The following is a 9881-nucleotide window of genomic DNA, read 5'->3' on the forward strand; positions in this document are numbered from 1 at the left end:
GCCCAGCACCATGACAAAGTCCTTTGTCTCAAGATGGCCCCGCGTACAAGTTAGGAGCACACGTGCAGGAGCAAAGGACCCTGGGCCGGGTACGTGGACATCTGGCAACCAGTTCCGTGGCTGAGGGGCCTCCCGCAAGAACAGGTGGAGACGAGCTCTTCAATTCCTCGAGGACCAAAAGGGTCCCCATGAAAGGACTGAAGTCCAGGCTCTCTGAAGGAGGCAGACGCCCTCTTTAGCACAACGGACGAACAGACGCTCACTCTTCTCTCACAAACTGCACAGAAAACAGGGGAAGTCACCAGGGACCCAGTCCTGCGTTGGGGCTCCTGAAACCCAGCGTGCTGCGCCGGCAGACTCCTCTTCTGACAAGCGGCAGGAGCCGCCGACCTCAGCCCAAGGTGTCCAGGCCCCATCTCAGTCCGGCTGAACCAGAAGCTGCCAGCCTGGGGCCTGTGGGTGTGCGTCACCCACAGCCCCTGGCAGAGTAGGAGCTGGCAGGGCAGGCTGTGGCCCCGGCTCTTCACCGAGCTCTACCCTCCCGACAAGCCCACATTAGCAGCGAGGCCATGCTGGCTGCAACGTGACACACTAAATCGCGTGGAAAACTTTTATTAGAATGTTTCAAAATACAACTTTCCAATATACGAAAATCTAAATAATTGTCCCTTTCCCCCCCTCCCCTGCTAATGGCCAAGCTGTCCCACTCTGAGCCTGAAAGGTAACATACGCTTCTGCCTGCGCTTGGTGCGAGGCAGTCCTTGTCTGTCAGCAACCGCCTAGGGTGTCACAGGCCTAGGAACTAAATACGCCCAGATCTGAAGAACTCTGCCTCACAAGCACTTCAACGAGACTGAACTCGACCTCCAGGCCACGCTAGCACACGCATGTGGTGGCCGAGGGCAGCAGCGACGTCGTCTCAGCTCCTGGGTCTACCCAGGTCTGCGAGCACTGCGGTTCACAGACAGGAGCCAGGGGCCCACGTCACCAGCGCCTGCTGGAGGTGAAAGCGGTTTCTCAATCGACTGCCCACCTCCTCGCCACAGTGTGAGAATCAGTTGTGGGACGCTCAGCGCCCACAGCCAAGTCGGGAAGAGGGGCTGAGGGCTTCCCAGGGCAGCGCCACCATTGCAGGCCCTGCCGCTTCCATGCTCCTCACAGCTGCCTGAGCTCCGAGGGGCTCGTGCCGCTTCCGAGACTCGGCTAATGCCCGTGTCGGTGAGCTTCTTTCCCTCCAACTAGTCGCCATGCTGGCACCTCGAGGGACCTGATGCCCAGCATCAGAAAGGTGTGAAGAAGAGACAGCAAGTCACGGCCTCAGAAAGGTGTTGGCTGGCACGCGACCTCTTCTCTCTGGGGGGCCGTCTGGGAGAAGCCCCGGCCTGGCCACAGCCTGCGCCGGACCCTTCTGGAGGCCGCCTCTGCAGAGAGATGCTGCTGGCTGCCAGCAGGCAGTGCAGGCTCCTCAGAGCCCAGAAATGGGGGACCTCTCTCCTGGCTGTGACTGGAGGAGGCCCATACACATTCCGTGTGGATACAGACCGAACAGTTTAATAGCAGGGGGGACAATCAACACAAAACGCAACACAGAGCACGCAGGCAGGCATCTCTGGAGTTTGGTTTCTGCTGTTTCTTTGGGGGGGGGTGTATTTCAACGAGAGCATCCAGTTCAGAGGACTGCTGCAGGGTTTCTCAGAGAAGGGGAGCTGAGAACGCACTGGGTCGCAGAGACGGAAAGGAGCGCCAACACCCACTCAGCTTCTCCAGCCACCAAAGCCCTGGACAGACCTGCAAGGAAGTGCCAGGAGAGGCAGGTCAGCTCCTGCTCCAGGAAGGGCTCTGGAGCTCATGCAACTGCCTGTGTTCAAAGAGCAGGACTCGGAATTTCCAGTGTCAGGCAGATGCAAAGAGTGAGGACAGAAAAACAGGACTTGGGGATGGGCTCGGAGCCCAGGGAGCTTCTGAGAATGAACAGGGAAATAAGGACAAGCATCTCTTGGGTTCTGCCTTCCAGGCTCTGCTCAGCAGAAGGCACCGTCCTCTCTCTTACACACGGCCCGGGAGAAGGCCAGGCCTGGAACCTCCAGCCACATGCCTACTGAGAGCAGCAAGTCCACATAGCCCAAAACCTGCTGCTGAAATGCCGTTTCCAGGACAAGATTTTAAACAGGAAAAATAGATACCAAACTGTACAAAGAGACCAAAACTACCGTTTTCACATACTGCACAGGCCTCCACCCTTATTAATGACTCAAAACTGAAGAGGGGTACTTACGAGTTAGAAGATCCAAAGGTGAATCCTGAAAAAGAGGAAAAGGGTGCAGTTAGAACACAGACGCCCGAAAGGCAAAGGTGGTCTCTAGGGCGCCTTGGTCCCCTCCCCGTGTCTCCACAGGAAGCCCTCCTCCCGCAAGACCAGGCTGGGAGGGGGTGGGAGCAGGAAGGGGCGCGGTCTGCTGGCTGCTTCAGGGTCTGTCCCACCCCCACCGTGGCCAGCAGAGGGTCATGGCAGGCCTCCTCTCAGTGTTGCTGATGCCACACGAACCCATTTCATCAAGAAAGCGTGCTTTTTCTACTTTCCCCATCCACTGGCTCTCTTCTCCTTGAGGCCAGAGCAGCAAGACACTCGGTCCAAGGGGCAGCCCTGCTGCTGTCTGTCTAGCCCTTTGAGCAGACTGGCCCCTTGCGGTTTCTGTGTCATTTGTAAAATAATAATTAATAATACCTAACTTTTGCATCTCGTAAGTGTGCTGCAAAGATATTCTACTATCTGAAGAAGTAGGGTGTCAAACAAATGAAAGACATTTTGTAAGGTCTCTACCTCTTTATTTTTACTTTCTTCTATATCTTTTGAGTCTTCTGGTTTAGCCTTTTAAGTCAAGGTCTAGTTAGAATGGCTATTTTTTGGGGTCCTCAAATCTTGAGAGAAAAGTCAAGTCAGCCATTTCTTCATTTGGTAAGAAACAGCACAGTGTTAACAAGCCTAATTAAAACCCAAAAAGAAAACTGCATCTTTCCAGTACTTTCAGCTTTTCAAGTACCAGACTGAATAGCCAGGTAAAATCACTCATTCTTTTGGAGGGTCAGGGTAGGGGGAGGGTTGTCAGACATTTACTGAAGGAACGAAAGGAGAGACCACAGTGAAGGGAGTGGTTGGGCTGCCTACCTCCTCCGCCTGATCCGAAGCCTGGGAATCCGCCGCTCTGGCTCCCAAACCCCGCAGACTGCTGGGACAGCGATCCAAAAGTCGGTGCGTTCTGACTGGCAAGGGTGCCAAACGACGTGGTGCTGCTGCTGCTCCCGAACCTGCGTCCCGGTGAGAGCAGAGACTGCGGTTAGCATGGCCACACGGCCACTCTGCTGCCCGACAGCCCCGGCCCCCCTCCTGAGTCTCAGGATGCGCGACGTACATGATTCGAAGTGACAAGCTTGGTTTAAACTGGCAGCCTCTCAGAAAAAGTAGGCTAGAGCCCAGAGCAAACCTTTGCCTCAGCTTCGTGAAGAAAAATAAAGGGCTGCAGTATGAAACCCCACTTGTCCATGTTTGGGTTTTCCTCTGCTGTTTGGAACTTCCACGTCACTGGTCCTGGGCTAATCTCACCCATGCCTTGGGCCTCTCATACATGGCTGTGGGAAGCTCTCAGGTGTCAGCCGGGGTCAGAGACAGACTCACGACAGGGACCTGAAGAATGGCGATGGGCTCTTTCGGAGATGTCACACCAAAACTGGTGCTTGGTTCTGCTGGACAACTCGGAACTACCCAGCCAGTCAGGATTTATGTGGGCGAGCCCCTGGCCAGGGCAGAACCTAATCCTTTTTTTTTGCTAGCGAAGAAAACAGCTGGTTTCAAATAAATAAATAAAAACCTCAAGATTCCCAGTCAACCACAAACCTTCCGGCAACTTTGCAATATCACGTGCTGGGCGGTCACTGCAGAGAGCAGTATCTGTCAGAACCTGCCAGAAAACTGGTTTAAATCGACCCCAACTCTCCTTTCAAAGCTTTCCTTAAGTTCGGGTTTCCTGACTTCCCGGGAGCAGCTTAAGAGACCCATCAGTCTCTACATGAAATCCAAGAAGCAATGTATCAACTCACTACTTTCCTTGAAACTTGCCAGCATGTCCGCACCAGCCTCTTTCATGGAGAGGTGAGGAGGGTGTGAGGAAGGGCTCCATTTGAGTTTACTTTCAAGACAAAGATGCTCCCACCTTGCCAGCAGTCATCCCATGTGCCCTGATAGTGCTCCCAAACGGCCCGGCCCCACCCGCCAGCTCTGCAGTGTTATGAGTCCTGAGCCAGGGTTGAGGGCTGTGAAAGGCCCAGCAGACAGTAACTTCAGACATCCATACTTCCTGCGAATAAGACACTTTGTAGTCATCACCACATATATTTTACTGGGATTTTGTGATGTGGTGAAGGCTATTTTCTCCTTGGGGTTTTGGTAACCAGACTGAATTTCTGGGGCCCTCTGAAGCAAATCTCTACTATGGCATTTTCAAGTGAGGATATACCCCAAGCAGTAAGAGCAGCCTTGAAGGCAGAGCGGTCATGGAGACTCTGCAATGTGTCCAGGGCCCAGATAGTGCCTGTGGAAGCTGGCCCGGGGACTGTGGACTGTTGTCCTACGCGGGGGGTCTGCAGTGGAGCAGGGGACTTAAGGAGCTGTCTGCTCAGGGACAACAATCCCAAGAGAAAAGAATTTGGTAAGAACGGTTTATTCAGAATTTCCTAACAGAAGTCACCACACGAGGGGCAATCTTGCAGTAAGGGGAGACTGTTTTTCTTCCCTTAACCAATCCTTTATCTCTGCTAGGAGAGCAGGGGTCTGCCAGCCACCTACCAGGGGACAGGAATACGGCTCATGCCCAGCAAGTACTGGACAGAGTCTAGCCTTATCCCTGCAGAGAACAGGAATCCTGGAATGACTGGTTTGCGGATTTTGAGGAAGGGAATTTCAGCTTAGTCAAGAAAAGGGGAAACAGAAGAATTTTCTTTTCAAAACAGGAGTACTGGGCCCCAGTGCTTCTGCTGACCCGAGCCTGGGGGCTTCCTCTGGCCTCTCCCGGGGGGCTTACCCGAATCCTCCCGCGCTGGCGGCAGCAGTGCCCTCTCCGAACACTTTGCCTCCCGTCGAGCCCAGAGGGCTTGTAAAGGCTGGGGCTGAACCGAATGCTGGCACCCCTCCAAACCCAGGGGATCCCCCAAAAGTAGGAGGGCTGCCAAACACTGGAGCAGCACCGAAGCCACCTGAGCAAAACAGAGGCAAACAAACAGAAACGGGGAGAAAGAAAGGAGGAGACAGGAAGAGAAGACAATGAGCAGTGAGAAACCAAATCAAAAGAGGAAGAAGGAGAAAGGGGAAAATACGTTAGAACTTCAAATTCAAAAAATTATAGCAAAGGGCAACACCCCTTCTATCAGCAAAATAATAAACCCAAACCCAGCCAAATCGCCACCCCTCCATTTCCAGCAGAAGGGTCTGCGGTCCACGTAGGAGCACACTTGGAGTTCTAAGAACCCAGGAGACCTCGTGTGTGTCTGAGATCCCCGGGCCTTCCCGAGGCAAGCTGGACTCGTTAGCTCCACATTTCGTGAGGTCCGACTGCCAGGAAAACCAGCTAGGCCACGTCAGACCCCCACCTGGCGCCCTGCTACGTTTTGAGAGTCCACTGAAAAGTCACACTCAAGAGATTCAATCTCTACCCAGTTGTCAAAATGGTCAGAGTTTATTACTTATCATCACATAGGCAAGGTCCCTAGCTTCACAAAAACATGAACTAGAGGCTCACGGTCCCCTCTCAGGGAGGACCTGCGAGCAGGGTTCCGAGGAGACACAGCGCCGCGGGGCGCTGGCGCTCGGCCAGGCGCTCGTTACTTATTTACAGCCCGATGCCTCTCCGTCTGTCTCAGGAGTCTCCCTCCCCCTGCACAGAAGAACTAACAAAAAGCTCTCTCTCTGCAGGCAGGAACTACTCCTCAATAGAAAAGGCACACTGTGTTTCTTGTCTGGAGGGTGGCTGCTGTATGAATGAGACAAAACCCTCCAGCAGTGGGCAAGGCGAGCCCTGAGTCTACCAGCCCAAGGGCAGGCTCCCAGCGCTGCTGCTCCTGTGGACACAGGCCCACGGGGGCGGCACCCCCCCAGGTGGCCGCACACGAAGGGCCAGGTGTGCCTGGGGCCGCCTCCCCCGACTGCTAGATGCCTGTCAGGCGGCAAGACAGAAGGCCCTTGCCTGACTGTTCTTCCTGCCCCCGAGGAGGATTCCCAAACCCCAAGACTCTGCTGACATCGTTCTAGGACATTAGCAGAGACATTCGCTGAGCGTCTATTGAACAGAACACAGCAAAACGGTACAAGAGATGTGCTCTGAAGGGAGGAATGGTGGCCCAGGCCAAGCCAGGAGGCAACTGGACCAGGGAGATGGGGCCCTCATTCTCGCCCAAGTGGAACGTGAATCCCGGTGTTAGAGGGATCACCCAGGCCTTCTTATTATGAGTGTAATCACCCACAAGCTTCTGCCGCCTGCATCAGGCAGGAGCAAATGCTGGATATGAAGAGCTGCCAGCTGAATGCCTTAGTTAGCTGCTGCTCTGTGGTTCGGTCGTTTGCTCATTCACTGGGAACAGCAGGAGCACAACTGAGAAGGCGATTTCTGTTCAGGCTCACGTTTGGGTCTACAGTCTGTATTTTAAAACCTCGAGTGAAATTCCAAGCCATGATAATGGAGACTGCTGGGTTACAAATATAACAGACTGGAAAAAAAAAAAAAGTGCTAAAAAACCCTTGCAGTTGAATTATTTAAGACTGATCATGGATCTGGTTACACTTCCTGGACACACAGACCTTCACCTAGTACTCTGTACTCAATATTGTTCAGAGTTCCTGGTGGAAGGTGAGTGAAAAATGAGAAGTCACCACGATACAGAAAGTACACTCACTGGATAGAGAGAGGAGATTACACGGGCACACACAATGCCCCAAAACGACAGACCCACGCCACAGCTAGAAGGAGTGAAGAGAGTGAACGGGGACCCGGGCTTCACTGTTGGAGACGGACAACTCACTGCTGATGCTGAGGGTTCCAATTTTGTTAGATGCTTACGCTTTCATGTTTTCTTCTCCAGAAGAGACAGAAGTTTAGTACTCAATAAGATATCCGATTTACTGAGGGTCCTCCATGTGCCAGGTACTGTTCACCAGTTTCAATCCTCCCTGTAAACCTGCGACCCTGACTTCACAGGCGAGGACACTGAGGCTCAGAGAAGATGCCCCATGTCTAGACTGAGCCACTGGTGAGCAGCAGAGCTTGGATGGGAACAAAGGCAGGGTGACCACACGACCACCCAGCTACCTTACCACCACTCTGCCCCCTCCACTGCCACCAAAGCCAGTAACTCCGGCGGCAGAACATGGAGTGAACCCAGTGGACTGGGGCAGCAGGAGGTCACTGTCAGTCTGTCCCACTTCCTGTCCTCTATTCAAATCATCTCCAGTGGTGTTATTTTTTACTGCAACTGTACTCAAGGGAGGAGGGCTGCTTCTGGAATTTTTTAGAGACCCACCCAAACCCACAATCTGAAATTCCTGGAGTCCTCAGTTGAGGTGGTTCCATGGGGCAAGTCATCAAATAGGAAAAACCAGTCTGAAAAGTGGGTGGATGCATTTTCTCTCAGATTGAAAAAATAAAAGGGTCAAGTTCTCAACTCAACTGGGACGTGACCCCAGGATAAGGAACAACAGAGAGGACACAAGAGTTGAAGAAAACATGATCAGGTTCCTCAAAAGATAAATTAAAAGGTCTTGATGATTAATAAACTAAACTATCTTAGTCAAGTGCTATTTGCCCTGTTCAGTTCAGTTCAGTCGCTCAGTCGTGTCCGACTCTTTGCGACCCCATGAATCGCAGCACGCCAGGCCTCCCTGTCCATCACCAATTCCCGGAGTTCACTCAGACTCACGTCCATCGAGTCAGTGATGCCATCCAGCCATCTCATCCTCTGTTGTCCCCTTCTCCTCCTGCCCTCAATCCCTCCTAGCATCAGAGTCTTTTCCAATGAGTCAACTCTTCGCATGAGGTGGCCAAAGTATTGGAGTTTCAGCTTTACCATCATTCCTTCCAAAGAAATCCCAGGGCTGATCTCCTGCAGAATGGACTGGTTGGATCTCCTTGCAGTCCAAGGGACTCTCAAGAGTCTCCTCCAACACCACAGTTCAAAAGCATCAATTCTTCAGCGCTCAGCCTTCTTCACAGTCCAACTCTCACATCCATATGTGACCACAGGAAAAACCATAGCCTTGACTAGACGGACCTTTGTTGGCAAAGTAATGTCTCTGCTTTTGCCCTGTTAACTGGGACCAAAAGATTTGCAGCCCTTTTGTTTTTAAATCTCTCTCTGCAGGAAGTGTTTTTAAATCACTCAAAGCTGCAAAATGCAGCTGTGGTGCTCATTCCTACTCCACTTCAGATTCTAGGAGAGAGCATCAAAAGCTAGCAAAGACTAACCCTCGCCAGGCACAGGTCTGAGTAAAGGTGCCCAGTGCATTAGGACACCGCAGCAACTTCGGTTCTGAAAGGTGGGATTCCAGGTAGTAATTCGGGGCAGTCACGCTCCCCTGTCAGAGGCATCCAGGCGGCTGCTCCTTCGGGAGGGTCCTTCCTCTACGATCCCCACAGAGAGTCCCCAACACACACCTGGGGGAAGCATCCAGTCTGCTCACCTGTGGGGCATTTGCTTTAACGAACTGCTTTCTCAGCAGGTTAAGCCTCCCTGCCCCCAAAAATCTTTTCACACAATTTTCCACAAGACAAGGGCAGGTATGCAGCCCCTCTGTAGATCTCAGACACAGAAATAGGATAGACGGGGCAGCTGACAGAGATGAAGGATTTTTTTTGCAGGTAAATATGTACTGTTCTTTAAAATCTTTAATAGCAAGTATAATAATACATGATTATAAAAAAAAAAGCGACACAGTTTACAAATATACATTTTAAAAGTAATGCTGGGATAAAAAGTAGTACTGCAATGTTCTTTATTCCTAGGTAGGCATATTCTAAGAGTGAAAATTAATTGGGCTGTATCATTATGCTATGAAAACTGTATACATACAAGAGCATGTGGTATAGTTATGTGATTATACTCGATAAAAAGTTTAAAGAAAAGTGACCTGGGAAAGACAAAATGATACAGACCTAAGAGATTACACGGACCATCTGTCTTACCCATCACAGGTAATGGGCACCCAAGCAAATATGACTCAGGATGCTTTCTTGTTTATGTTTCAAGCTACAGTCTTACAGGCTCCCTTCTTTGGTTGTTAAATGCAACTGTAAATATCTACAATGCTTTCTTCCCTGCAAAGACACTAAACTCTGTTAAGGGCTGCATGGCATGCATTCTGCGCTTAGTGCATCTCAGGAGACAGAGAACAGCGTCAGGAATGTAGTAGGCGCTCAATGAAGAGAATGAATCTGGCAGAAGAGCATCTTCATCAACATTCCAAGTCACCTCCCTCGAAAACCGGCCTGGAGAGCTCTGCTTCCAGAAGTCTATGCACATTAAATACACATGTAACAATAAGCAAAGCAAATAGGCAGAGCAGTACCTGTTTTATTTGGAGTGGAAAACCCAAAGCCTTGGGAGGCCACGCTTCCTCCTCCAGAGCTGAAAGTGCCAGCAGGCTTCTGGTCTCCAAATGATGAGCTGGCAAATCCGCCAAATGTCTTGGCTCCACTGTTTCCGAACAGGTTAGAGGTATCTGAAGAGATGAAGAACATGTGTGAGGGAAGTCAGAGGGAGAAAGATGTCCTTACGTACTCCTCAAAACAGAGAAGGAAGAAATTTCACTAGGCGTTTGGGGAGAAGGGAGTGACAGAGAAGTC

General features: G+C 51.5%; 1 protein-coding gene across 2 annotated transcripts in view; it reads right to left on the reverse strand.

The window, feature by feature from the left end:
- Window positions 1-596: 596 nt before the first annotated feature.
- Window positions 597-9881, reverse strand: part of NUP214 (nucleoporin 214kDa) — an 89921-nt gene continuing 80636 nt past the window's right edge. For both annotated transcript variants that reach the window (XM_010856794.1, XM_010856792.1), the window contains exons 32-36: window positions 9605-9757; window positions 5076-5247; window positions 3167-3306; window positions 2276-2300; window positions 597-1788 (exon numbers count right to left, since the gene is read on the reverse strand). In XM_010856794.1, the coding sequence (XP_010855096.1) occupies window positions 1755-1788; window positions 2276-2300; window positions 3167-3306; window positions 5076-5247; window positions 9605-9757 (524 nt within the window). In that variant the 3' untranslated portion in view covers window positions 597-1754. The remainder of the gene's footprint in view (window positions 1789-2275; window positions 2301-3166; window positions 3307-5075; window positions 5248-9604; window positions 9758-9881) is intronic.

The sequence above is a fragment of the Bison bison genome, unplaced genomic scaffold, assembly GCF_000754665.1.
Source record: "Bison bison bison isolate TAMUID 2011002044 unplaced genomic scaffold, Bison_UMD1.0 scf7180017864375, whole genome shotgun sequence".
Taxonomy (NCBI): Eukaryota; Metazoa; Chordata; class Mammalia; order Artiodactyla; family Bovidae; genus Bison; species Bison bison.